The sequence below is a fragment of the Euleptes europaea genome, chromosome 12 (genome assembly GCF_029931775.1).
Source record: "Euleptes europaea isolate rEulEur1 chromosome 12, rEulEur1.hap1, whole genome shotgun sequence".
Lineage (NCBI taxonomy): Eukaryota > Metazoa > Chordata > Lepidosauria > Squamata > Sphaerodactylidae > Euleptes > Euleptes europaea.
Genome location: NC_079323.1, coordinates 22,140,210 through 22,167,961, shown reverse-complemented (window position 1 = coordinate 22,167,961; position 27,752 = coordinate 22,140,210). Strand labels below are relative to the sequence as shown.

At 44.7% G+C, this 27,752-nt stretch overlaps 1 protein-coding gene and 1 non-coding gene across 2 annotated transcripts; one reads left to right on the top strand and one right to left on the bottom strand.

Moving 5' to 3' along the window:
- Window positions 1-11,416: 11,416 nt before the first annotated feature.
- On the bottom strand, window positions 11,417-11,488 carry TRNAI-UAU (transfer RNA isoleucine (anticodon UAU)). Its single transcript has one exon. It is a non-coding gene; the product is annotated as a tRNA-Ile (tRNA).
- Window positions 11,489-16,508: 5,020 nt separating this feature from the next.
- On the top strand, window positions 16,509-18,500 carry AMER2 (APC membrane recruitment protein 2). The gene is made up of 2 exons (XM_056858033.1): window positions 16,509-17,193; window positions 17,356-18,500. Exons 1-2 carry the CDS (start codon window positions 16,509-16,511, stop codon window positions 18,198-18,200), a joined length of 1,530 nt encoding a protein of 509 aa, XP_056714011.1. The 3' UTR covers window positions 18,201-18,500.
- Window positions 18,501-27,752: the final 9,252 nt, after the last annotated feature.

The window sequence follows — 27,752 nt, the reverse complement described above, 5'->3', positions numbered from 1 at the left end:
CTCAGTATAACAGAAAGTTTCACACACACTGTCCTGTGGTTGACAATCCATATGTCCTCCTATCCTTTGCCAAAGAGATGGTGAACCTCAATCTAGGCATCCCTTATCCTTTTCAGGAAGATCCCTTCTTAGAATTTTGGGCAGTGGCCTTCCAACTGCTCGAATGAAGGGTCAGATTATCAACAGCTATGATATCTGAGGGAAACCTCTTGTATTTGAAGGAAGTATACCTCCTAGATACTGGGAGACAACCTTGAGGGATGACCCACTTGTGAACTTCAGAGGCAACTAACTGGCCACTGAGGAAAATAGAATGCAGTCCAATTGACCTTGGTTTGATCTGGCAAGATAGTCCTTAATGTTAGAATAATAATAATTGTGTGCTGTGAAGTTGCAACCAACTCAAGGTAGCCCCAGAACCATAGGTTTTTCAAGGCAAGAGATGAGCAGTGGTGGTTTATTGCCTTCCTCTGCATAGCAGCCTCAGTCTTCCTTGGTAGTCTCCCAGCCACCCTTGCTTAATTTCCAAGGACTGATGAGATCAGGCTATTCTGGGGTTATTAGACTACTATTGTACATTATTTTCAAAAGTTGTAAGAGAACGAACAAAACTCCATACTTTCATGTTAAGTTATCTGTAGGCTTTGAATACGATGACTCCAGGCAAGCAGAAACATAAGAAGAACCCTGCTAGTTCAGACTAATGGACCATCTAGTCCAGCATCTGGTTTCACACAGTGGCCAGTAAGTTGTCCCCCATTACTTTTAGATGCTGCTGCTGTCTTTCTTATAGTGTCTGATGACAACTCAACAAAGAAATTAGTTTGTGCAACATCATATATCTCCAGCCAGTGGTACACTGTTTGGCCTTTAAAATACAGAAGAGGGACTAGAACAGCAGTTCAGTAATGAAATAATTTTTCTCAGCAGGTTCTAAGTCTTCACCCATAGATGCTATCAAGAAAACACTTGGGCATTTCCCTGCCAGGAATGTTTTAGATGATAGGTATTGTGTTTTAAGTTACTGGATTGGACTAGATGATCTATTGTATCTATATGTGATTGTACGAATATTAGTGCATTTCACTACAAGCAACAAGAGTCCTTATGATGACATCAAATTAATTCCAGTAGAGTAGATCTTGGAGAATCATTTCAGAATGAATAAATAATGTCTGAGTTCCCTGGAAACTCATTGCTTTCTATCACTGATGAAAGTGGAAAGCAAAACAAAGACCAGCCGAGGCTGGAAATTATAACCTTCTTGACTTGTTGCAGACTTTGCAGTCAAGATGGCTATAAAATGCCATTCAATACTGGTATATTTTGATCTCTCTCACCAAAATTGCTGCACCAAATTCCAGCCAAAGGACATAAAAACGAGCGTTGCCACACTGGGGCAGAGCCAGGCTTCTAAGTTCTGTGTCCTGTCTGACGACAAGTGGACAGAGAATGTCTGGTGGAGTTGGGTTTGCAAGCTTGGTAGTTGTGAGATCTTGTTGCTATCCTTCCACAGCTAGTAGCGAGACAAGTATACTCTTTCTTAAAATAGACTGCAGTGGTTGTGGAAAGTGCCATCAAGTCACAGCTGACTTATGACGACCCAGTAGGGTTTTCAAGGCGAGATACATTCAGAGGTGGTTTGCCATTGCCTGCCTCTGCAAAAAAAAACCTAGACTTCCTTGGTGGTCTCCCATCCAAGTATTAACCAAGGCTGAGTCTGCTTAGCTTCTGAGAACTGATGCAATCGGGTTAGCCTGGGCCATCCAGGTCAGAGTAAACAGGCCATACTCTTTATTTATTTAGTACTTTTAAATGTTGCTCTTCCTCCATGGAGCTCTGTGGAGCATCATTCTCCCCACCTTCATTTTATCCTTGCAACAACAACCCTGCGAAGTATATTAGGCTGAGAATGATTGGCTCAGGGTCACCCAATGTGCTTCTATGGCAGAGTGGGGATTTGAATCTATGTCTCCCAGAAGCTAGTCTGGCACTCTAACCACTGTATTGCGAGAGCTCTCATAACTTGCTCAACGTAGGTCTCCATACAAAATATCCATGCTAGCTGCCACAATGGACACAGTGGTATATACTGATGGAAAATCAGATTGCATTATCTCTGCCCCCTGGTTTTCTATGTAAATTAAATTTCAGAACTCTAATAAAAAGTATTAAAGTGATACAAAGGCGTAAGGGGCAGTGGGAAAGAATGGGCAATTGTTGTTTTTAGGCAGGGTGGTCTTCATCAGTTGTTGCATTTGTTTCAACAGGGCTTGGGATGAACCCTACACAGCAACGGAAGGCAAAATTAACCACATGACTTGAGCATTAAGGTCAGGGCTGGATTAATCATTATGATATATGCTGTACAGAGCAGAACCCCAGGCCAAATTGCCATGCTTCAATGATTTGGGAACTTTCCAATGTGAAGAATGTTATAATGGAGAGCTAATATAGCTTATTAGTAGCAATGAGCATGAGAGCTGGGAAATCTCTTGTTTAAATCTCATCACAGATGTAAACCTTGTAGGTATCATTAGGCAGGCCACTGTTCTTTCACATTCAGACCTCCAGCTGCATGAATGGGGATTTCGGTTTGAGAACCATCAGGAAGATGGATGAATTATCCTTTTTCTGTCCACTGTTTCTACCCTCCAAATTATCACCACACACACAAATGGCTTTCCCACTGTCAGGGCTCAAAAGCTGCCTTCACCAATGTTACTTGCATCTGCTTCCAGGTATGTTACTTGCATCTGCTTCCGGGTATGTTTTCTGTAACACTGCAGAAGTATCTGATAAAGGGAGCTTTGACTCTCAAAAGCTTATACCTTGGAAATATTCTTGGACTTTAAGGTTCTACTGGACTCGAATATTGCTCTACAACAGAAGCCATAACTCATTAGGTTGCGCACAGGCTTGCATGCAGAAGGTCCCAGGCTTAATCCCTGGCCATTTATTCATGGGAAGTTTGTGTTGGGTTTGCCACTCTGCTGAAACTGAGTTTCCTGATCCGAATTCTCAAAATTCTATGCATGGAGGCTTTTTGCCCCAAAGAAGTTCCAGGAGTACCTTGTGATCAATTATGCATCTCCCATGAATTATGGAGCTTCTGAGTCTCTCCCCCCTGACAATGCTGCTTTGTAATTGGCTGTAGTGCATTTTGAAAAATATGTCACCAGCCCCTGCCCACTCACAGCGGGATTCTTTGATTTGTAATTAAACTAGTGGGCATTTTACAGCCAAAGCAGAGAAAGGTCCAGAAAAACACTCCCCCCCCAACCAATTTGTTTCTGGCTATCTCAATGTAGGGGTCATAAGAACATAAAAACACTTGCATGGACATTTCCATTTCATCGTTCCATCGGTAATCACATGCAAAAGGGGAAAAAAAAGGTGTTCATGCCTATAAGAGGACACGTATAAGGGGTGGGGGAAATCAGTCTGCCTGTGTTCATTCCCAATGCCTGAAAACCCTTGCTGTGAAATTGACCAACTGAGCAGAGAAGTCATTTAACAACCAAATCAGAGAATCACACCCAAACTCAGGACATAAGTCTGTGTTTTTGTTTGTTTGTGTGCAAGGTATATTTTAGTGATAAAATGCTAAATATATAAATAGAAACAAAGTTCAGAGCAGCCAATGAAAAAACCAGCGCTCCCTCACCCCACCCCACCCCACCCCGCATTTGGCTATCTTGGTGGTAAATTGCCTGTATGGAGGGGGGTATGATGGAGGGAATGCTGTGTCTTTCCCTTGGCTGCTCTTGTCTTCGTTTCTAGGTATATATTTAGCATTCTATCACTAAAATATCTTGCAAACAAACAAAAAACCCACGGGGTGGGCAGCTGGGGAATGGCGATCGTCCTGCTGTTGGAGAAATAAGCAACCACATGGCTGTTTATTTCTCCAATCTCCACTGAGATGGCTTCTGGGGGCTTCGTGGGAAGGGGTTGGCTGAAGGCTGGCTAGAGGAAGAGTGGGAGGAGGAAGTGAGAATAGGGGCATGAGGAAAGAAACCCAAAGCCTATGCATGGAAATGGCACCAATTTGCCTCAATTTCGGCTCCAAGCAGGCTTTAAATTCATGGCAAAACAGCATCCTGAAGCCACGGGGAAAGCACGAGGCGTTAGCGAAGTTACTTCTGAAGGTCAGAAAAATCATGCATAATCCCAATGAAGCCCAAAGCAGTCTGGTAGGGATCACGAGGATAAATACCCATGTGTAAAAGGCCCCTCTCATCTTCAGTTGAAAAGACCTCAGATCTTTTGTCTGGAAAGCTGCTGCCTGTTGCAACACAGACTTCAGATGGACCAATAATCAAATTCAGGAAAAAGAACCTTCATGCTAATTGGCATGGCATCCTCACATTACAAAACACATGCATTTTCACAGATAACTAGAGATCTGTGTCTCTGAAATGTATTAAGAGGAGGACATTAAGAAGAAAGTCTTAATATGTGTTAAGAGTACAAAAAAAGCTATACCTTGCAAGAATCTTGCTCCTGTGTTTGAAGTGGAGATGTAGGTATCTATAACATTTGTTTTTCAGAGAGATATTTGTAAGACAGTGGTATATCCTGCATAAGTATTTAGGGCCCATTCCTGAAAAATGGGCCTAAAGCCCTTAGGAGGCTGACTATTGCCTCCACTGGCGCAGGGGCCCACACTGCCAGCGCCCAGAAGGCGCTCGCCGATGTTAGTGGCCCCAGCGCTGCCGTGCAGGGCTGGGCACTGCTCCCTGACAGCCGCCACCGACCACCGGCTTCCGGCCACCTGCACAGGCTACAGCGGTGAGCCGGGAGGTGTTCCGGCGCCCCGGGAGGCATTCCCAGGGTGTAACGGTGCCCCAAAAGGCGTTCCCAGGGCGTAACGGCACCCCAGGAGGCAATCCTGGGGCATAACAGCGCTGGTCGCGGGGCAGGGCCGACGTTAGTCGGCCTCCCGAGTACTTTTGGCTTGGGAACGCCCCTTTTTATTTTTGTAAAGATACACCAGCTTTTAGCTGGTGTATCTCCCGTGCAACCCTATGAGCCGAAACCTCTTTAGGAGGCAACGCCGCCAGTTTTCCTTCTAAGCCCGGCGCGGGCATTCCTTTCAGGAATGCGCTGTTAGAGTTGTAACCATACAAAAAGATTGTACTTACACAATTTTGATTTGTCTGCTTGCTGGGTTTAGCCATTTGTCTTTTCAATCTAGTTAGTCGATGAAAGAATTTAAAACCCAACAACAGCCATAATCCTTATGGATATAAATCTGGGATTGGATGTTGTAGGTTCTTAAAAGAGACCAGGCACAACGTACACTGAGCTATGGCAAGATTAATTGAGAGGTTTTCAATAAAATTAGGTTAATTCTCTGCCATCTTATTAATTAGGAGTAAATCCCTCTGTCCAGAAACAACATCAATGGTGCATCTTTTTCATTTGTGTCTAGTTTTGAGATTAAAAACTGGACTTCTCACTTTGCTACAGGGAAGGACAGCAAAAGAAAAAATAAATAATTACTATTGTGATTTCCCCCCATTTTTAGAATGCACACCAAAAGTCCAAACAGGATGGCTGTTCAAACCAAAAAAACTCATATGCAGTACTGATAGCCAGCTACTTCTCTGCTGGGATCTATCTTCCACCACTACAAGTGGCAAGGAGATAGTCTGCCCTTATTGGTAACCATTGGGAGGTAGCTGTGGAGTCAGGAGCTATCTTGGCACACAGCAATCACCACTCTGGCCTGGCCAGCAGCCTTCACTGACATCAGCAGCTTGTGTGCCCACGCTGGAAGATGCCAGCTAATCTGCAGCTGCACATCTGCACAATGCTGACTATAAAATGCCCCCTGCAACCTCCATCCCAGTTTCCCAGGGGATTACGGATAAAGCATGCTTTCTCCTCCCACGCTGATCGCCTTGCCGTGGTGGTTACAAGTGAACCACCTCACTGGCCGCTGATAGAATAAAACAGTGAATATAACAGGATTCATTCAGAGTTAGATGGCACTGAGTTCTCTCCTGGTGTCTAGTATTATGACCTTTGTCACGTTTGCTGAAATCCTTCTAAGAGCCAAACTGGTGTGACTTGGGAGATCCATGAGTGGATCTCCTGATTTTTTGTTTGTTTACTTAACAGGTACAGAGAGGCTCTTTCCTCCAGTAGCACCGCTCCAGTCAAAGTCATTGCCCCCTGTGCTTGCTTTAAAGTAAAACAAAAAAGTGGGGAAGTCTGATGCTGGATCTTCCACATCATGCGTGGTTTGGTGCTACAAGTGAGACATCAGGTAACAGAAGTAGTGAACCACATCTCTCTTGACATACCTAATCCTTCAGTATGATAGTCCATATTGCACATGCTTTTCTGGGAATAATTTTTTTTCATCCCTGTGGATCATAGATTATTAATTAATACCCAACCAGTCTTTGCTACTAGGTCATTAATCCATTGGGGGGTTCCTTTATTGCATTTGCCTCCAACAATTCTATAAAACAAGTCATATAGTTGAATTGTAGAATTGAAAAGTTGAAGGCAGCAGGAGAAGAGGAAGACCCAACATGAGATGGATTGAGTCAATCAAGGAAGCCACGGCCCTCAGTTTGCAAGACCTGAGCAAGGCTGTTAATGATAGAGCATTTTGGAGATAATTCATTCATAGGGTCGCCACAAGTCAGAAGCGACTTGACAGCACTTAACTCACTTACACACTAAGCTGAAAGTGAAGGCTAAAAAATGGTTTAGCTAAGGGTGAATTCAGGATCTTAAGAAAGATTTGAATCCCAGCCTTCCAGCTGTCTATATCATCAGAACTACAAAAGCAGTGCAATCCTAAACAGAGTAATACCCTTCTAAATCCACTGACTTCAGTGAATTTAGCCCCATGCTTACACCGTTCACCCTCTCCTCCTTTCCCCCCTCTGCATTCGTGAGCGTGCAATTCCTGGGAAACTGTGCAATCTGGATCCCTCCCCCCTTTTGCCTCACTGTCCTTTTGCTTCCCAAGCTGTGCGTTAATGCTTTTGTGCGCGGGGGTGGCGTCGGCGGCTAGGTGCCACACACCATTTTGAACGTCAAGCTGAACACTGCCGCTCTGCTCCATGGGGCCAAGGGGAAGTGCCCAGGCAGACTTTATGTGGGGCTGCCCTGGAAGGAATATGACGACAACCTGGAAAACGACACTTTTCGCAGTGCCAAGTTGCTACTAACATCTCTTTCCCAGGACTGGGATGAGAAACATTCTGTTGGCGCAGTGTCCTTTTATTTATTCATGGAATTGTAACCTCTCTTGTTACATGAAGCTTATGGGGGCATACATATTTCTTCCTCTTATTTTATCCCCACACCAACCCTGTCAGCCTGGCAGGGCAATGGTGAACGATCCGAAGACATGCATGAAGCTCAACGGCCAAGTGGAGATTTCAACTCAACCCTTCCCACTGTTAGTCAGTGCTCCTGTGTGGCTGAAGTCCAGAGCTGGGAACCTGCCCATGAGGCACGTGGCTGCCAGCCACGTTAGATGTTCACCCATCTCCTCTGGAGAGGTACATCTGAAAGTACTCCTTCTTGGACCAAGCATGCAGGATCCTTGGGGGGGGGGTCCCCTTGGGAAGGCTACTCTGCATCTCCCAATCCTTTTTTTTGGACACACACACCCTTGTCGGTGAAAGGGAAGCTGGGCCCAGAGATTCGGATGACTCACTCACTGCTAGGACTCTAAAGGCACTGGGCAGCATCCTTTGGCAGCATCCAGGGGGAGGGGCCGTGACTTCAGTGAATTTAGAAAGGAGTCACTCTGCTCAGGATGGCACTGTAGCTTTCCTACCCAACACAATTCCCTCTTTATTTCCTTTCTTTTGAACACAAGGGTGGCTGAATTGCATCTTAGGAGCTTTCAACAATAGACAATTTATAAAGAAAAGACCAGGATGAAGTTCTTTGCACATGCATGTATACCACAAGTGATACAGGCCATTGTCTCATTCCTCTTTTCTTTCTCTGTTATAGAGAATGGAAAAGATTTTTTTAAAAAATTATATACAGATGGATGGATGGACAGACATTTATTGGGGACAGCAACAATATGTAACTAAGAAATGGGTAGTGATTGACAACCAATACTAAGGCCTTTTATGCATGGCTGTTCCCCTCACGGTCACCTCTCCGATGGCTTTGGTTTCTTGTTTTGAGTATGCATGCTGTTTCCAAGTGTCAGAGGTTGCCTCGCTCTCTCCCTGCATTAAAACAGGTCTCTGAAAACATGGGCAAAATGTGGGGAAATGCAGGGGGAGAGTGAGGCAACCTATGACCGTTGGAAATGGCATGCATAACCCAGACAAAGACCTGAAGTTGTCGGAAATGCAATTTCCTGCATTGTGCAGGGGGTTGGACTTGATGGCCCTGGTGGTCCCTTCCAACTCTATGATTCTCTGAGGGGTGAATGTGAGGGAAACAGCCATGCATAAAAGGCCTAAGACTGCTTCCACACCACCACGGCCCTCCATGTAGCTCTTATTGCTACTGTGAATGCAGAAGCATTTGCCATGATAATGGGATGTCCGAATGGCAGTATTCCCTGCACTTCCCTTGCCTGAGCCCCTCACATCCACCATTTCCCCTTTAACACTGGAGGGCTTATTTAAATTAGTAGCTACAGCGTTACAACGCTCTGATGCCATGCTCTACTCGTTTCTCTGATTTCCCAACCTTCATTATTTAATCCACCAAATTCTTTAGTTGAAACTTTAATTCACTTAATTTACTAAAACTATTGGTAAGAACAATAATACGGAAGGCATAAACCAGTTGATAATTAAAGAGCTTTTGTTTGCTGCATGCATCTTGAAACTATTAGGGAGAACACAGTACAGATGTGGCTCCGTGTGGGAAAACACATGCATACATACAAAGAAGATCCTTTCGCTCTTCGTATGACTTTGAGGGACCCCACGGCAGAATATGTGAAAGAAATGCTGCAAAAAATCAGGATTCATCACTTGCAAACATTTAATTATATTCTACAGTTGCTTCCAGCTCTGCTTGTGAGGGGTTTTTTTTGTTCACTTTTTTCCAGCATGGGCTTCTGTTTACTTGGGTTGTGAAAGAATGGTTTTGTGTGAATATCTGCATTATGTAATGTGGCAGCTGTGGGTGGGTTGTTGGCAAGGCGGACTGAATGCAAGACCTCTGGACCTAACATCAGAAGCCTTTTCTGCCAGAGAATAAAAAACAGGCCTATAGCAAACTCACAAAGCACTCTCCCTGACCCAGATTCCAGATATGCATTGTCCTCTATAGGCAGTAACAGGGAGCAGGATTTCTACTCTGAAAGTGCTCTGATAGTGTGGCCGAAAAGCATGCAGGAAACAGCTGATCTGCCCCATGTGCAGAATACACCCCATTTCTTATGCTATGTATTTTTTATTTCAGATATTTTCCTATATCCGTTCTCTTCAGATCCTCCGCATTTCCATAAATACCAGCTATTGTTCAAAGCATTGACAGGCTACTTGGAAGTAAGAAAATGGAACCCGGTTTATTTCTGTTGAACTCCTTGCAAGAAAATGTATTCTGTATCATAGTTTAAAGTTGCAATCCTATGCCTGGGGAAGTAAGCCCATCTGAACAGAGAAGCAGCTCTGCTTCTAAACAGACATGAATAGGATTAGGCTGCGACTACTTTTATGTTTGGACAGTCTAGTTTTTCTTGGATTTATTTTAAAAGATCTTGCTTTTGGTATAAGATAAAGCACAACATCAAAAGGAATGATCAATGAATCGTACTATTATTTTCTTGAGTCTGACCAAAGGTGGATTCAGACAAATCAGTTTTTTGCACCAGATGGTGAGAAATGCATCTTTTAAAAAATACACTGAACAATGACTGTTTAATCTTGGTCCCTTGTTATGTTTGGAACAACTGCTGGACCTTTCAAGGGAAATCAAGTGGGTTCAGTATTAAATGATCACAGGAGGAGCATGAATGGGGCAGGGCTGTGGCTCAGTGGTAGAGCATGTGCTTGGCATGCAGAAGGTCCGAGGTTCAATCCCCGGCATCTCCAGTTAAAGGGACTAGGCAAGTAGGTGATGTGAAAGACCTCTGCCTGAGACCCTGGAGAGCCGCTGCCGGTTTGAGTAGGCAATACTGACTTTGATGGACCAAGGGTCTGATTCAGTATAAGGCAGCTTCATGTGTTCAAGCATGAATGCTCTGGCTGCAATCCTGTAGAAACTTAAAAAAAAAAAAAAAAAAAGGTAAAGGTCCACTGTGTAAGCACCGGGTCATTCCTGACCCATGGGGTGATGTCACATCCCGACGTTTACAAGGCAGACTTTGTTTGCGGGGTGGTTTGCCAGTGCCTTCCCCAGTCATCTCCCCTTTACCCCCAGCAAGCCGAGTCCTCATTTTACCGACCTCGGAAGGATGGAAGGCTGAATCAACCTGGAGCCGGCTACCTGAAACCGACTTCTGTCGGGATCGAACTCAGGTCGTGAGCAGAGCTTTTGACTGCAGTACTGCAGCTTAACACTCTGCGCCACAGGGCTCCTAGAAACTTACCAGAGAGTAAAACCCTTTGAATACTATGGGATACTATGGGTAAACATTGTATCAGGCTATCTGAGCTAGTGGAAGCAGAGCTAGATTCGAATCCAGTAGAAACTTAGAGACCAACAAGATTTTTGGGGTATAAATTTCAAGTGTCAAAGCTCCCTTCGTCACTGGAAGCATGTGACTAGAGAGCCAGTGTGGTGCAGTGGTAGGGTGTTGGTCTAGATAGAACCAGGGAGATCTGGGTTCAGATTCCTGCTTTCCATGAATTATACAGAATTACCTTATGCCCGTCATTCTTAGTCTATGCTACCTCACTGGGGTGTTGTGAGAATAAACTGAACGACAGGCAATGAACATATACCATCCTGTGCTCCATGGAAGAGGGGTAGGATAAAAAGACACTAAATAAATAAATTTGCCACTATATGATAACTTACATTTTGCCATATAGCACAGTGTGAAATGTACCTGGCTCATAGTTATTTTGGGAATATATAGTGGCGGCGGGGGGGGGGGAGGCTTGACTCCAACTTAAATCCCATTTTCTTTACATAAAACAGTCCCCCGTTATGTTTATTGCCATACTAACACAACACTGTATGACGCACCACACTACAGCACATTTATCTCTTTCACATTTTTGTACAAAACCAACCTGTCCTTTATTATATCTATTTTCAAAGATCTAAATAGCTCAAGTTCTACATACTTGAAGGAACGCCTCCTGTATCTTCCCTCTTATGAAAACAGCACACACAAAGCTGCCTTGAGCTGAGTGAAACTGCTGGTCAATCAGGGTTGGTGTTTTCTACTCTGACAGGCAGCAGCTTTCCTGGGTCTCCCCTGAAGAAGTTCAGCATACTTGGTCCTTTTAACTGGAGATGTCAGGATTTGAACCTGGGGCCCCCTGCACATAAAGCAGATGTTTTACCACTGAACTACAGCTCCAGCACTTTTATTTTCAGCAGTTCCAGAGTAGCCATATCACAAGTGCCTTAGCTTTCTGGAGTGTTGCATATGGCACCTAGCCAAAGGGTGGCTAGGTACCAGATGTGACACTTTCCCTCGGAAACATCTTCCCTAGAGAGACCTGGATGCCTCTTTTCCTCCCTATATTTAGGAGAATGTCCATCCAAAACTTTCCTTTTAGGAGGGGGTTTGTTGCCTTGTTGTTTTAATTAATTTACTTCCTTTATACCCTACTTTTCTCCCCAATGGGGCTTAGAATATTCTTCCCCCTTCTGCATTTTATCCTCACAACAGCCCTGTAAGGGTAGGTTCGGCTGAGAGCGTAGGACTGGTCCAAGGTTACCCAGTGAACTTCTGCGGCAGAGTGGGGATTTGAACCCAGGTCTTCCAGTTCCAAGTCCGACACTCTTAACTACTACACCATGTTGGCTGTCAATGGTATTGCTTGTTTTTATACTTCATGAAATTGTTTTGTTCTGCTTTGCCTATGTTTTTATTATATTTCATAGCTCTTTCTGTTATTTTTATTTAATTGTCAGATGATTCAGGAGTCATATTTGGCTGAGAACGGAGTAAAAAAATGTGTTGCTGTCATTGTTGATATTATGATGATGACGCCTCGCTCAATTTTTGTGCTTCTTCTTGTCCCGCTTGCACAGGATATTTTCTAGCATATGGCTGCAAGCCACTAGAGCTCAACTTTCAATTTGAATATATTTTTCTCCAACGCATGTTGCATGTGATTTGTTTATGTAACACCTTTGTTCTGAATCACTGAGCAAGGGGAATGGAAGGACGCAGAGGCAGCATAAAATGCAGGAAATATTAAATAAAAATAATGGGGGGAAAAGTTGCAGCAATGGGTTTGCCTGTTCATTTGCCTTTTTATGGCTGTCATCCTCACCACCCTGGCAATACGTGGTCAGTGCAATCCTAGGCAAAGTTATACCCTTCTAAATCAACTGAAGTCAAGGGGCAGGGGTACTAATTAAACTGGGTTAGAATGTCAGGCCTTTTATGCAGGGACGTTTCCCCGTGGCCACCTCCGCCAGCTGTTTCTGGGCTTCCTTTTGATTATGAATGCCTTTTCCGCCCGTCAGAGGTTGCCTCGCTCTCCCCATGCTTTTTGCCCATATTTTCCAGATTCTGGCTAAAACAGCATCTGGAAAACACGGGCAAAATGCGCAGGGAGAGAGAGGTGACCTCTGACGGGTGGAAAAGGCATGCATAATCAAAAGGAAGCCCAGAAGCAGTCGGCGGAGGTGACCGTGGGGAAATGTACCTGCATAAAAGGCCTCATGTTGCTGGAACAGAGGTTTGTTCCTGACATTTGAACAAAGGCTGCATTCAGAGAGCACGACAAACTTAAAAGAGCTGTTTACACAACAAACTCCTTCCCGGTTGGTTCCAGTCCACCTCTCTCTCCAGGGTCAAGGTAACATTTGCAGTTGCCAGATGGCTTTTTGAATGATCCTCATGAATGCACAGAGTTGAGCATGCTTTCCCCACCATCATATAATACGTACATACGTATGTGCCATCAAGTTCCATATGACTTATGGGGACCCCAACAAGGAGCTTTCAAGGCAAGTGAGCTGGATTGCCACTGTCTTCCTCTGCAGAGCCTTCCTTGGTGGTCCCCCGATCAAGTACCAATCCTGCTTAGCTTCTGAAATCTGACAAGGTTGGGCTATACCATGCCACCTTTCCTCCTGCCCATAATGCAATATCCCTGCTATTTTATTAAAGACTGTCCCTTGCCCTAGATCAATTCAGAAATCCATCTTCTCTTTCAGGATCATTGAACAAGTTACATTTGGAAGAGAAACATTTTCACTAATATGCAACCTTGGGAGCCATTCAGCAGTTACCATTGTGAATACAAAATGATTTGGCAAAAGTGATCTTTAACAAAACTGTTTGGAGGCTGTAAGAAAGGAAGGACTGACAACACTATTCATAGCTGAGGAAGTTGGGAATGACCACAATTTTCACCACAAGTTAAAAATTCTCTTACCTCTTACCTTAAGGCGGTTAAGGGGAGACATGATAGAGGTCTATAAAATTATGCATGGTATGGACAGAGTGGACAAGGAGAAGCTTTTTCCCCTCTCTCATAATACTAGAACGCGGGGTCATCTGCTGAAGCTGGAGGGTGAGAGATTCAACACTGATAAAAGGAAGTCTTTCTTCACACAACATATAGTTAAATTGTGGAACTCCCTGCCCCATGATGTGGTGATGGCTGCCAACTTAGAGGGCTTTAAGAGAGGAGTGGACCTGTTCATGGAGGAGAGGGCTATCCATGGCTACTAGCCAAAACGAATACTAGTCATGATGCATAACTATTCTCATTTCTCTATAGTTCAGTCTCTGGCTTGTGTATACCATGTTCCTAGTGTGCAACTGTAGAAGTGCTCCAATATATCACATCTGGGTCCAAAAATCATCTAAAATGTCAATGAATCAATATTCATATCTGAGAAGATGCAGACATGTCAAGCCCCTAGGAATAACTACCTTAGATCCTTAGTATTTCTGTGTGTGTCTTCCTTGGATGCAACTGATTGATAGACACATCTTCTGCAGAGCTGCTTGTACTCTTTCCCCTCACCCTTTACAAGTATTGATCTTTTTAAAATGTGCGTAATCTGCATAGGTCGATGTCAGACCTGAATTTGCACCTCGTGCTGGAATTTTCCTGCCCGCTGAATGTATTTTCATTACTTCCGTAACATTTGATTTACTTTGAGAACTGAACCGCACTTTATTGCCAACAGAATTTTGAAATTCTGAATGTTTTCAAACCAGAGGATTGAGACGTGCTGCGAAAGCATGAAATGCAAAATACGTATTTTGAAGTTAGTTATTTGCCAAGAATTTGGCGAAGACCGTGAGATGCCACAGAAGGAGCGCAACATATGTGACTTGCAATGTCTTTGCCTTGCAATGTCCACTACAATAAAAATGAGGCGTCCTCGCTTTCTTCTGCCAACAGGAGATGCGCATCTTCCCTAACACACACCACAGAAAATAATTCACAGTGAGTAGCCGGGTTAGTCTGTCTGCAGTAGTAGAAAAGAGAAAGGGTCCAGTAGCACCTTAAACACTAACAAAAATATTTTCTGGCAGGGTATGAGCTTTCGTGCGCCACAGCTGTGGCTCACGAAAGCTCATACCTTGCCAGAAAATATTTTTGTTAGTCTTTAAGATGCTACTGGACTCTTTTCTACTAACACACCACAGAGCCACACTCTTCTAAGCCCACTGATGTACAACTCCGTGTAGGATTGCACCATCAAAAATGTGAGGCGCGGAACCAGAGGAGGCTGAAGTTGGTTCCTTATTCCCAGTTCGTTCCCTATTCCCAGTTCCTTATTCACATTTCCTAGTTTCTGAATGATTTTGAGGACAAGGCACCGCTGTATGTCTTCTTGGAGGGGACAGTCTCCAGAGTGTGGGGATGTGTCATTTGGGGTGGTCCAAAGATTTATTTTGGGATGCAGTGTCTGTATGTGCATCTGTCCTGGGTCACCCCACTTGGGAGCCACTGGCACAAGAACCGGACTTTGGGCCAGGACCCAGCATGCGCCATCTCGAAGAGCAGAGTCCCCTGAATGTGGGGATTGTCTGATATGTGGCGGTCCGATCCATATTTTTGGGGTGCAGAGTTTGTGAATTGTCCTCAAAATCGTCCAGGAACTAGGAAATGTGAATAAGGAACTGGGAACAGGGAACGAACTGGGAATAAGGAGCCAACTTCAGCCTCCTCGGGACCAGCCCTCTTGCAAACAACCCTGAGAGCAACCCGACTCTCGCGTGCCCCAAATAAAGCTGCCCCCTAGAGGAAATAAAAATGATTAAATTCAATGAATTGGAACATAATTTTTTTTACAAAATGGTACAAAACACCAGCGCAATTAGCGAATATGTTTCCAGGACTAAGCCCCATGTGTTGACATTGTAGACAATCTAAGGGTTGGTTCTCCCACATGTGGTGGGAATGCCCAGAGGTTAGGGACTTTTGGACACAACTATCAGAAATCATAAGGAGAATATGTAAAGTATCCTTAACCATAGATTTTAAGCTAATGTTAATGAGCACAACAGGGAACTCGGGGGTAAATAAGAGGGATCGGGCCATACTCAAGGCTATGCTATTAGCAAGCAAAGCAGCAATAGCTCTGGGTTGGAAGGATAAAAGTAAATGGACTATAGAAATCTGGCACAACTATCTGTTTGAATTTATACGGTCGGATATCGTCGCGATGATGCGCCAGAAGACTTCGTGGGAAGACAAGAGCAGGGAAATCACGAGTAGATGGAAGACCTATTTAGAGTGGATATCAACGGAAGGAAGAAAAGACATTCGGTGGAAGATCCAGACTTTGTGCCCGTGGCTGGGGTGAAGAGACTAAAAATTATAAGGAGTGAGGCTAGGGAGGGGGAGGGGAGGGAATGAGAAAAGTACGTTATACAAACGTTGTATGTAGAATAAGAAAGAGATAACTGAAATTTGTATAAAAAGAAACAATAAAACAATAAGAAACAATAAGAAAAATAAAGCCACCCCCACCCCACCCCTCCCCTCCCCCTTCGCCATCGCTCCCTGCACAAACATCTGCTCGGGCAGAGCGAGCAGCCGCAGTCGGAGCAGCCCCTCATGGATTAAGTTATATAAGCCTTCCCCCCTCACCATGTTTTCGAGAGCGGCGGGGAGATGGTGGGAAGGGCCGCCTCCGCCTGCCTCCTCCTCCTCCTCCCTCCCTGGCTCGGGGCTGCCGCCGCTCAGGTTGACTGGGAGCGGGCGGCGGCGAGGCCTGGCGCAGGCCCAGGCCCAGGCCCAGGCCCGGAGAAAGCCGCTTAGCCCTGCCCCGGTTGCCATGGAGACCAGCAGGCCGCAGCGGCGGCGGCGGCGGCGAGGCTGTCAGTGAGCGCGCGAGGGGAGTCGGGCGCAGGCAGCCGCGGGGGGCTGCAGGAGGGGAAGGCAGCCGCCGCCATGGACCTGCCCTGCGACGGCGGCGAGCCCACGGCGGTGGCCGAGCCGCCGCAGCCCTCGGGCAAGCTCAACCGGACGGCCTTCAAGCTGTTCAGGCGGAGGAAGTCCGGCGGCGCCCTGCCGAGCATCTTCGGCGTGCGAGGCGGCAAAGGCAAACGCGGCGGCGGCGGCGGCGAGCAGGCGGGCCTGGTGCGGAGCAGGACGCACGACGGGCTGGCCGAGGCGGTGCTGGAGAGCGGCAAGAAGGAGGGCCCGGACGACGGGGCCCCGGAGCCGCCCCCCGCCTCGGCCTCGGGCAAGCCGCACGGCTTCCTGGCGCTGCTGCGCAAGAGCGGCGGCCCAAGGGGCGAGCGGCCCCCCAAGGGGCGCGGGGGGCTCAAGGGCCTCTTCAGCAGCATGCGGTGGCCCCGCAGGGACGGCAAGCCCAAGGGCGGCGAGAGGCCGGCCGGCCCGGGCCTCCTCCTGCCGGGCTCCCTCACCGCCAGCCTCGAGTGCGTCAAGGAGGAGGCGCCGCGGAGCCCGGCCCCGGCCCCCCCGAGCCCCCCGGGCCCCCAGGCCGGCCAGGCGGGGCCCCCTCCGGAGCAGCGGGACCGGGAGGCCCAGGAGGGAGAGGAGCCCCCCGCGGGCCGGGCCCAGGAGCGGCACCCCCCGGGCCCAGAGACCCCGCAGGACGTGCCCACCACAGGTGACCTCCCCCGCGGGCCTTCCCCCCCTGCCGACCCCGAGGGCCCAGGGCAGGCCGCCCCCGGCCCCCCCTCTCTCGACCCACCCTCCGAGCCCTCCGCCGACCGAGCTTGCGTGCTGTTTGCTGACGTGACCTCACTGAAAAGCTTTGACTCTCTTACAGGCTGTGGGGACGTGATTGCCGACCCGGAGGACGACGCGGGCAGCGGCGGCGGAGGCAGCGAGAGGAGTGCCCCCGGGGCCGCCAAGCCCAGGGCCCCCAAAAAGCCTTGCCAGGCTTACCAAGGCGGAGGAGAGGAGATGGCCAGCCCCGAGCAGGTGGGGGACACCTGCGCCCCCGAGTTCTGGGACACCTTGTCCCAAACGGAGGAGACGTCGCGGGAGACCCCAGGAGGGACAGAAGGCCTGGGGGCCTCCGGAGATGGCAGGAGGGGTCAGGAGGGGCCAGCCAGCGAGGAGCACCTTGGCCAAAGCCAGATGCCGGCTCACCACGCAGATCAGAAGAGCAGGGAGAAGGAACAAGCGGAGGCTGTCCCCAGCGGTGACGAGGGCTATTGGGATTCTACCACACCCGGGCCTGAGGAAGACAACACCAACAGTATCCAGAAAGAGGTGATTCCCAGGGACAGCTACAGCGGGGACGCTCTTTATGATCTGTACGCTGATCCAGATGAAAGCACCGCTGCGGTGACTTCCACGGACGCCACCTCTGTGACTTGCTGCAAGCCGCTGTCTCCGGTCACCAGCACGTGCCCAGTCAAAACCCATACGACTTCGCTCAAGGATTCCAAGATACCCATCAGTATCAAGCATTTTACGTCGCCACAAGGCAGTCATGGTCTGGATGCCGGTAATAGCCATCATATTGCACATCACCAGCACACCAAAAGCGAGATCCCTAGAACAAAAATCCCAGTTTCTAAAGTGCTTGTGCACCGGGCCAGTTACCGGAGCTTAGCAGGGACAACAGGTAAAACAGCCACATATCATGAAAGTGCCAAAAAATAGGAGGCAAAGGTGGGCATTTGAGTATTTACAGCTTGACATCGTTCAATGAAGACACCTACATGTGCCGCTTGTATGAATCCAAGAGACACGTGCTTCTATGTCCATCTTGATATATATATATATATATATGAATTTAGATTCTTTTTGAGCACTTTTTTAACATTTGTATCTTTTTTTTTTGAAGCGCTAAACACTCGGGTGGGCACTTTTCCATGCCTTTTGTGGAAGCCGGACTTTGATTAGGAATATAGTTAATGATGCAAAACTGGTGCCATGAATTCTTCAAAGAGGACACAGTTATGGGGGAGAGAAAACCAAGAGGAGTTTTCCAGTATATATATATATAAACACACACACACACACATATATATATATATAGATATAGCATTGGCTTTTTATTTTTGGTTTTTTGGCCTACACTGAGAAATGATGTGTGTTCTAGTGTGGAAAAAATGTCAAGCAAAATAAAAACAGCAACAGCAGTACAAGCTCTAATGTTCAGCCTGAGCTATAGAGAGTAATGTTAACCAACAGCAGATTCTTGTAAAAGGTAGCTGTTTAGCAAAAGGTGGGTTTCTATAAAATAAGAGATATTTTTTTGCCTGTCTGTCTGTCTGTATACTTTGTAAGTGGTTAATGAAGACATCTAGCAAACTCTCAGATACTTCATCAATATTTTTTTCCAGTGCATAAAATAATCAGGTTCAGGGAATCGTTTTCCCAAATGCCAACAAAGAGACAGCTACAATATTTATACAATAAATTATTGTTCATGTATAGATAGATACGTTATTTAGTGGTATGTTTTTTTAAGAAACTATATTAAAATGTCTTTCTGTATTTACTAGAGTTAAAGCAAAATTAATTTTTATAGTTAGATAATTTTACAATTCTAGATTTATGGGTCTTCCTAAAGAACCATAAGTTGATGCAAAAATCTATATGGGTTCTTAACAGGCCCCCCCCCATAAACTGGTCTATTGTGTTGCTCTTATGCTGGTGGCGCATGCGTAATATTGGAGTTAAGGTTCCAGTGGTATCATTACAAGCCCCTGTTTCCAGGAATTTCTAAAAACAGAACCTTAGCTCAGTCCTTGTAGAGCTGCAAATTCTTCCACCAACCTGCACTGATAATCCGTTTTTTAAAAAATAAAAAATTATCTTTGTGTGTTTTAAAAAGATCAGGACTCCCCCCACATCCATGAATTAGGAGTAGAGATTATTTTACTGTAATACATAAAGGAAATTTGGCAAACTGTTAGGCCATGACCAGTGCAATCCTAAACAAGTCAGCTTAGAGTCTTGCCCAAGTCTACTTTATGTGGTTTACTCCCAGGAAAGTGTTCTTAGGATTACAGTGGAAATGGTTCAGTCACCTTGGACTTAACAGACATTGTTAAAGGCTACCGAGCAGTGGTCAAAGAAACATCATCATATGATGTCCTAAAGATCTGTTTTCAAGATAGAAACAGCCTAATAGGACAACAGTGTTATTGTTGTTATTTTTTAAATGTAAAACCAACTCCTCCCCCAGAATACCACCAAGCAAAGGAGCTGTTTCAGTGCATCTGGAAAATAACAGATATTTTAAAACATGCTTAAAAAATATGTATTCTATGACGGAATATCGTATATTTACCTACGTAAATCAAAATATATTTCATCCTAGTTAACTTTGTTTTATTCTTTCCTTTTGATTTCCAGTAAGTAAACTAACACTGCAATCCTAAGGAGAGTTACTCCAGTCTGAGCCCATTCAAATGAATGGACTTAGACTGGAGTAACTCTCCTTAGGACTGCACTGTAAATATACAAATAAATAAGAGCATAGAGGCTGCCTGTAACTGAAGAAAACCTCAGAAATACAAAAATTGCAGATGTTGCTTAAATCTCATTGATTTAAGTGGCATTTAAGCATCTTCTGTACAGGATTGCAGCCAGAGTCAAGAACCAGAATGTTTACTTACAAGGCCTAAGAGCCAAAGAACTGTTTTCAGCACACCCAAGGGCTTGGCCATGCCCAGTGTGATTTTCATTTTTTTTTTAATTTCTTTGAGAAGCTGACCCCTCCCTGTACCATATCAAAGCTGCTTTTGAAAAGTTCCCTCAGTTTCAAAGAGTAGTTTGCTGTGTGGCAACTGGTGGGGGGCTGCTCTTCATGAAACCTTATTCCCCAAATCCCCTCAACATGTGGAACAACGTAATGATGTAAACAGCTCTTCATACCCTAATCAAGATTTCTGCTCGCAGTTTGTAAAGAATTGTGAAATTAGTGATGGGATGCTTTGCAGACTCAAGCACCAGCACCCGTCTTCCCTCATCCTTCAGGGCAAACTGCTTTTGAAAAGGGGATTTTCAAAAAAAAGTTTATAATATGGCATGGGGTCAGTTAAAAATAAAGTTCACTGAGTTAACACAAGCCCTTTTCATTGATTTATCTCTTTGGATGTTTCTAGCTTGCAACCATGTAGGTATAGGCATTCATCCTCAAGCCATTTAACCCTGGATAATATTGGGAATGCCATTTTAAACATGCAAAAAGGTCAAGATTGGTCATGTCTTCCAGTATCCCAGAGGAGGGAGCCAAGGTTGAATTTTATCTTTTCAATCCATATGCTGACTGTGTTGGTTTTTGTTACAGCCTGATAGCCAAATTCGAAATTTGCTTAGTTGATGATAAATTATATTGAAATCAGTGAGTCTCCTGAGTAAAATACAGGCTTAGAATCAGAGCGCCAGTGTGCTTAAAGGTGATTTGTTTTGAATACTTTCTCAGAGTGTATTCGTGGGTGGCTGTAGGTGCATCCATTCACACGCAGACATGTACATATTGCATGTATATTCCTGTGGACACACATACTGTACATGCCCACACTTCTGCATATTCTAATAGGCACACACACTTTCATGCACAGACTAATAGGCTAAGGACACCCACAGCAAATCTTGTCAAAGCATGTTGACTGTTATTTATCTTTGCCTGAGAAACAGATTCATAGTGACCTGATTCTACTTTCGTTGTTTGGTGAAGGTGATTTGAGGTTGGAGGGAGGGGGTGGAGGTAGTGATTAGCTTGGCCTCTTGTATTCCCATTGAAGGATGTGAGACTGCTCCAGATTAAATAGTTGCCTCCTTGTAGCTGTGGTATTTTGGAAGGAAAGAATATCTAGAACCCTGAATTCTGTTCCTGGTCATGTAACAATCAGCTGTTCTCTGCTTTCCATCAGTGATGGTCACGCCTCTCCTTTTGCATGCTGTTTATGCAAAACTATCAACATTTTGCTTGCTTTGTTGTGATGGAGTAATTGTGTAAAGAAGCGGTGCAGGGAACGGAAAGTCGATCTGGAGAGAGGATGTTGTGATGTGCAGGAGGGATTGCTTACTGGTAAAAAAAAGCTGTGTGTGCATTATCTAAAGGAGTAAGAAACAATGTTATCGTTTTGACCGTCTTCATTTCTCTTGGAAATCTTCACCATGATGCATTTCTTTACCTGTAGCCTGTATGTATTAAGAAACACTAGAGTTAACCATAAATAAGCTTCCCTTACCTAAGACACGCCATTAAAATATTTTGTCTTTCTTTCATTTTCTCGCTCTTTCATTTTCCATCCTGTTGTTCCTCTTTCCCCCACCCCCCAAAAAAAACCATGCAGAAGAGTTGTACGCACCACCTCCTTTTTCCCCACAGTGGTGAATAGGAGAAGCATTTATTTTTGTCAATAACTACTGTGGTTGTAGGCAGCGTCTGCAGTCTCAGTGGTGCAAGGGAAAGTGTATGATCAAAAGTGCTCACGTGACTTTGCTGGTAAAGGAATGGTAGCACAACATATACAACTAACTAGCAATAACAATGTTAAGAAAGAAGACTTTACGTTGGCTTTTGTCTCTGACTTGATGCTCTGATAACAAACCAATAATAACAGTTTTGTGACCGTGTCAGCTGTGGTGGAAACTTCCCTGGTTTATTCCATTGGAAGTGCATTCATGTCAATAAAGGGGGGGGGGGAAATAACACAAGGTGCTGTTCCTTTAACACATACACTTGTGTAAATGAAATAGCTGGCATCTCGCTAGTAGGTCTGAAGCTTTGAAATGTGAAGAGGAGAGGAAGAAATAAGTGCATCCATCATTTGTAACTATTGATTGGTGTGACTTGCCTGGTTGCAGCTTGTTTGACTGTTAGTACTGTCAGTAAGTTGATGACAATCATTTCTTCTTGAAAAGGAGAAGATAATAGAGTGTTTTTTTAATCATAATAACACAGAGGACTTGATTCACAAGTAAGGTGTGCAAGGCTATATAAACGGATGGATGAGTCTGCATTTTGAAGACAAAGGTTTACATATGTCTGTTTCCACCACAGACTTGTAAACTCACTGAGCTATTGTCAGAGATTCAGGTACTTTCGGGCCGCAGAAATGTGTGAAATTCGTTCTCACATGGTGTTTTGTCCTGTACTGGAGCTATGGAGAGCTTTCCCCACAATCGCAAAGCAATAGCCTGTGAAACAACCACATTACTTGGAGTCCATTGTGACATGAGACCTGAATGTGTATATATTAACTTTATATGTGTGCATCTCAGTGTTTCAGTGTGTGCTCATATTTTACCCTGCCCTATCATCCCACTTATGGTTCAACCACATGCCACAGTGAACCAATGCCATAAGAACTGTCTCATTAATTTTTCACAAAACACAGTTTCTTCTTAAGTGGCTAATGATTTCAGAAATGTCCAATTCTGCAAATTTACACTCTTGAAACTAATTTTTGGTCAGGAGGTGTTTATTTTTTAATAAGAGGAATATATTTGTATTTTAGACCTTAAAACGTTGCCCAAGGTAATGCACTGAAAGGGATGTTTGGCAAGATGGGTATATTTCATTTCTTTCTAAAACCGGTAGAGCACTCTACTAAGTTAATGAGTGAGGGGGAAACGGTAAAGTGCTAGAATTAACGCAACAGAACCCAAGGAGATTACCTTACTGATGGCATTCTATAGATATGTGTGCTTTAATCAGAGAGATTCTTGTATTTCTACAGCCTTGATAGGCAGAAATGATCTTCCAGGTTCCAAAGATGCTTTATTCTTCGATAACATTGTCATTATTTTTCTTCTTTAAGCTTTACTTGTGTCAAATTGTGCTCGGGATGATTACTGTACAGTTGTTTCATTGTACCTACCATGTAAACCGTGTGTTAGATCAGCTCCTTGGCATTTTATACTCCTTGCACTTCTCGGTCATCTGGTAAAATTTTATATGTTTTAGAATATATTGTGTAATACTTGATCATTCCAGTATTTTTCCGTTGTGCATGTTTTGACGAAATATGTTTTTTCTTTTACTAACACAAGCTTTGTGATCTTACTTTGTTCCCATAGATATAAAGTTCCTTGTGCCCATAGGTGTGCCTGTGTCTAAGACAAAAAGTTGGTTTTCATCTCACTGAATTCGTATCGCTCTCTGGCAACAGCCCACAATCCACTTATTCTGAAGCAATTCAATTGACTTCAGTAGCCTGGAATAAATGGTTCATGGACAGTAGCCATTAACAGTCATAGAAATAAAGCTCACAAAGTAAATTTAAGACAGGCCCTTTTCTTCACAAAGCAAGCACATGATCAGTGTTAGTGAAGAACTGATTGTCCTCTAAACCTCCCCACCACAGCAGTCCTAGGGTAGCTATGCAGAATTCTACTTAACAGCATTCTGTTATGTAGGTTTCTCCTATGAAAATTCCTTCCCTGGTTAATTTTTAATGGCCTCTGTTGAATTATTTATCTAGACTAAAATGATATTGCACAAAAATTTTCAAAATGTCTGATTTGGAGGGCAGTTGAAACAAAGTGTTCCTATTTCAGAGAAGCCAAATCACCATGCTTTGCTTAGTGAAGCAAAACAGTTAGTGGGTCTGGAAATTTATGGGATTTCCCAAGCTCAAAAAAAATAATTGTTGGGTCCTAAGCCTCACTTGAATGTTTTTGACTCTGCTATAACAACATTAAAAAAAAAGATCTCTTTTGTTGTTTAAGCAATGCCATGGTGGAGGGAATTTGATCCTAAAGTGTTTTTTTTTAAGAAAGGCCATATATACAGGGCTGTTTCCTTGCGGTCACCCCCTCCAACTGCTCTGCTGCTTCGTTTTGATTATGCATGCCTTTCCCGACAGTCAGAGGTCACCTTGCTCTCCCCCTGCATTTCTGCACATTTTGCCCGCGTTTTCCGGATTCTTGTTAAAACAGCATCCAGAAAGCACAGGCAAAACATGTGGAAATGCGCAGGGAGAGCAAGGTGAACTCTGACGGTCGGGAAAGGCATGCATAATCAAAATGAAGCCCCGGAGCAGTTGGCGGGGTGACCGCTAGGGAAACAGCCCTGCATATACGGCCAAAGTCATATATATCTGAAATGCAGGTTTTGTAAAGAAATAGAATTGGTAGTGCATTCTTATTGATAGGAATTTTTATTGTGTTTTCTTTAGGTGAGGAAAAATACACTGATAGTAACAGAAAGCTGTAGGAGAACTGAGTAGTGGCATACTTCATGTGGAGCATGGCTCCACTGTGCTCTACGCCTATTTCTTAAATTGAAATTAACCATTTGCCCATGTAAATATATTGACACTACTACTGTTCTGAGCAGCAGAGGGAAATGGCACTAATTTTTAAATAATCTTGGTCTAGATTCTGCTCACTTTCTTGCCACCGAATATACAATAGAATGCCATTTATATGCATAACTTGAGATGAGAGTTGGTGACTATCTCAAGCATAAGAACGGCCATGCTGGATCAGACCAAGGCCCATCAAGTCCAGCAGTCAGTTCACACAGTGGCCAACCAGGTGCCTCTAGGAAGCCCACAAACAAGACAACTGCAGCAGCATTGTCCTGCCATTGTTCCAAAGCACCTAATATAATAGGCATGCTCATCTGATCCTGGAGAGAACAGGTATGCATCATGACTAGTATCCATTTTTACTAGTAGCCATGGATAGCCCTCTCCTCCATGAACATGTCCACTCCCCCCTTAAAGCCTTCTAAGTTGATGGCCATGACCATATCCTGGGGCAGGGAGTTCCACAATTTAACTATGCGTTGTGTGAAGAAATACAGATATACTATTTCCTCTAGTATTATATCTTTACACCAAGTGACTGACACAAGCATAAGCTTGAGGTAGTAGTCAAACCAGGGAGCTGGCCATACAACAACTATGTTGAAATGCTTTGGGAGGGCTTCTAGTCTAGGGAAATTAATCTGAGAGCCTATTCAAACATAACATTGCTCCTGTATGCGCTGTATATTTTTCGAACACATGCATCACACAGGCACTGCCAGAAGAGCTTGTCAAGAGTACACCTTTGATGGTTTCCACACAGGGACAAGGCTATGTGGCTTCCCTGTTGCTGATGTGGCTGCTAATGCAGCACAGCTGCTACAGAGCTTCCACACAGTAGGCTTCCCTGCAGTTTCCCTGCCTCAGTCCACCAGTAGCTGACATCTTTACCCACGTGGGCCACTTGGGCTTTTCAGTTTTTAAAAATTGATAATTTAATATTGGTATACTGATGTAAAGTAATAACAACATATGTAACATAGTCTCTGAATTATCAGCTTTCATTAAAAAGAACTAAGTCTCTAGCCCAGGGGTATCGAACTCAATTTGTTATAAGGGCCGGATATGACATAAATGTCACTTGTTCGGGCCAGGCCAGGCCTCGTCAGCCCAGCTCGAGAGTGGGGGGTTGGCAGCTGCCTTGGCTGGCTCATGGGCCGGATAAGAGCTCTCAAGGGACTGGATCCGGCCCAGGGGCCTTATGTTTTACACCCCTGTTCTAGCCTATTTCATTGAGGAGATATGCCTTTCCCCTTATATCTCTACAATGAAAGGGGCTATATGCTTTAAACTAAACGAAAGCTGGGAGTTCAGAGAACTTTTATAACATTATAGCAATATTATATTAAACTGAAGATTAAAAAAAGGTCCCCTTGTGGCAGGGGAAGGAAATGGTTGCTATGGGGACGGTGTCAGGGAAAATGGCTGCCATGTGGGTAAGAAAATCCAAACTTTCCCACCCACGTGGCAGTATTCCCAGCTTTACTTCACAGCAGTGCAGGTTTGGGAAAGATAGGAGAAAAGCTGAGAAGATACACCACAATGCTATGGGGAAGCAGGAAATGTATGGAAATGGCCTTTGTCAAACCTAGGTTTGTTGTCATATAATGTCTGAAACCACTCTCTGTGTGAGCTCTGAGGAAAGTTGTAATACCATGTGAAGCTGGTCAGCACATGCAGGATGTCTTAGCCTGCACACAGACAGATAATACAGGAATAGCGGGGGAGACTCTTGATTCAGTAGGGTTCCCCACCCCTCCACATGGTGGTTTAACAGTTTTTAGTACCTTAGAGGTGATTGGCTTAAATAGGCAAAGAAGTGTTTTTGCTCATAATTAATGTTGATAAGACAAAAGAACAGAAAACACAAGAAAGGATTGTAATGTGTTTTCTCACTGCATTGCATCGGATAAATGTGAAGAGTTTGCATAGGGAAGGAACTGACTAGTGCAGACAGCTAGAAAAACACAAGGTTCTAGCATGTCACCTCATTTGCGTGCATCAGTAAACTAAGAATAGCAGAAAACCGGTGCAGGAGTCTTTCGTGAACATGTCATTCATTTTTGTCATTGGTGCCAATACTTCTGATAAAGCTGTGGGACAGAAAAGACGGATACAAGCAATGGCGCCAATGTAATGCTTTTTACATCTTGTGGTTTGGTGTGCCCATGAAGAACCCCATCCTTTTGAATGGTGCAGTGAGAGGAGGGGGAGAATCCTATAAGGATGCAAGAGATTGTAAGGATGCAAGAGACTGTAACCTTATTGTCAAAACCCCAGTGGTTATGCCCATACAAGGGACCTTCCTTTGAAATTCCACCCAAACTTCAGCATTCCCTCTACCATGTACTGTGAATCTGACTGGATATAATATCCTGCTTAGAGTGGAGCTGAATGTATAGAAGACCAAGTACTGCTTGGTTACACTCCATCAACATAGTCTGTCCCCCCCTCTCTGAACACACGCATGCACGCACACAGGCAAGCTTTTGCCATTACCAGTTAGTGCTATCTTCATGCAAAGCTGCTCTGTGCCGTGATAGCACACACATTTGGCTGGTAATTGCAATCGACACCTCTTCCTTCCAGTGCCAGCACTGCATTTTTAACATTAATTCCTATCACGGCCACGGAGTATCTTCTCACTGCCTGTAGTGCATGCACCCTCCTCCTCTGCCAGCAGTGATTAAATTTGGCTGATCCTCCATCCCGTTTGTCTGCTGCAAGCGATGCTTTCTCTAGGTCCCTCCTCCTATCCCCCCAACAGCAGTGCATTGTCCGGGAACATCATCTTCTTCCGCCTGCCAAAAAGGTGCTATTTTCCACATGCAACGCTGTGATCTGTTATGTGCATGTCACAATTTAGGTGTGTGTGTCGCATGAATATCCTGATGTGTGCAGTGTTATGAGCAACTCATGCCTTTCTGCTACCTCA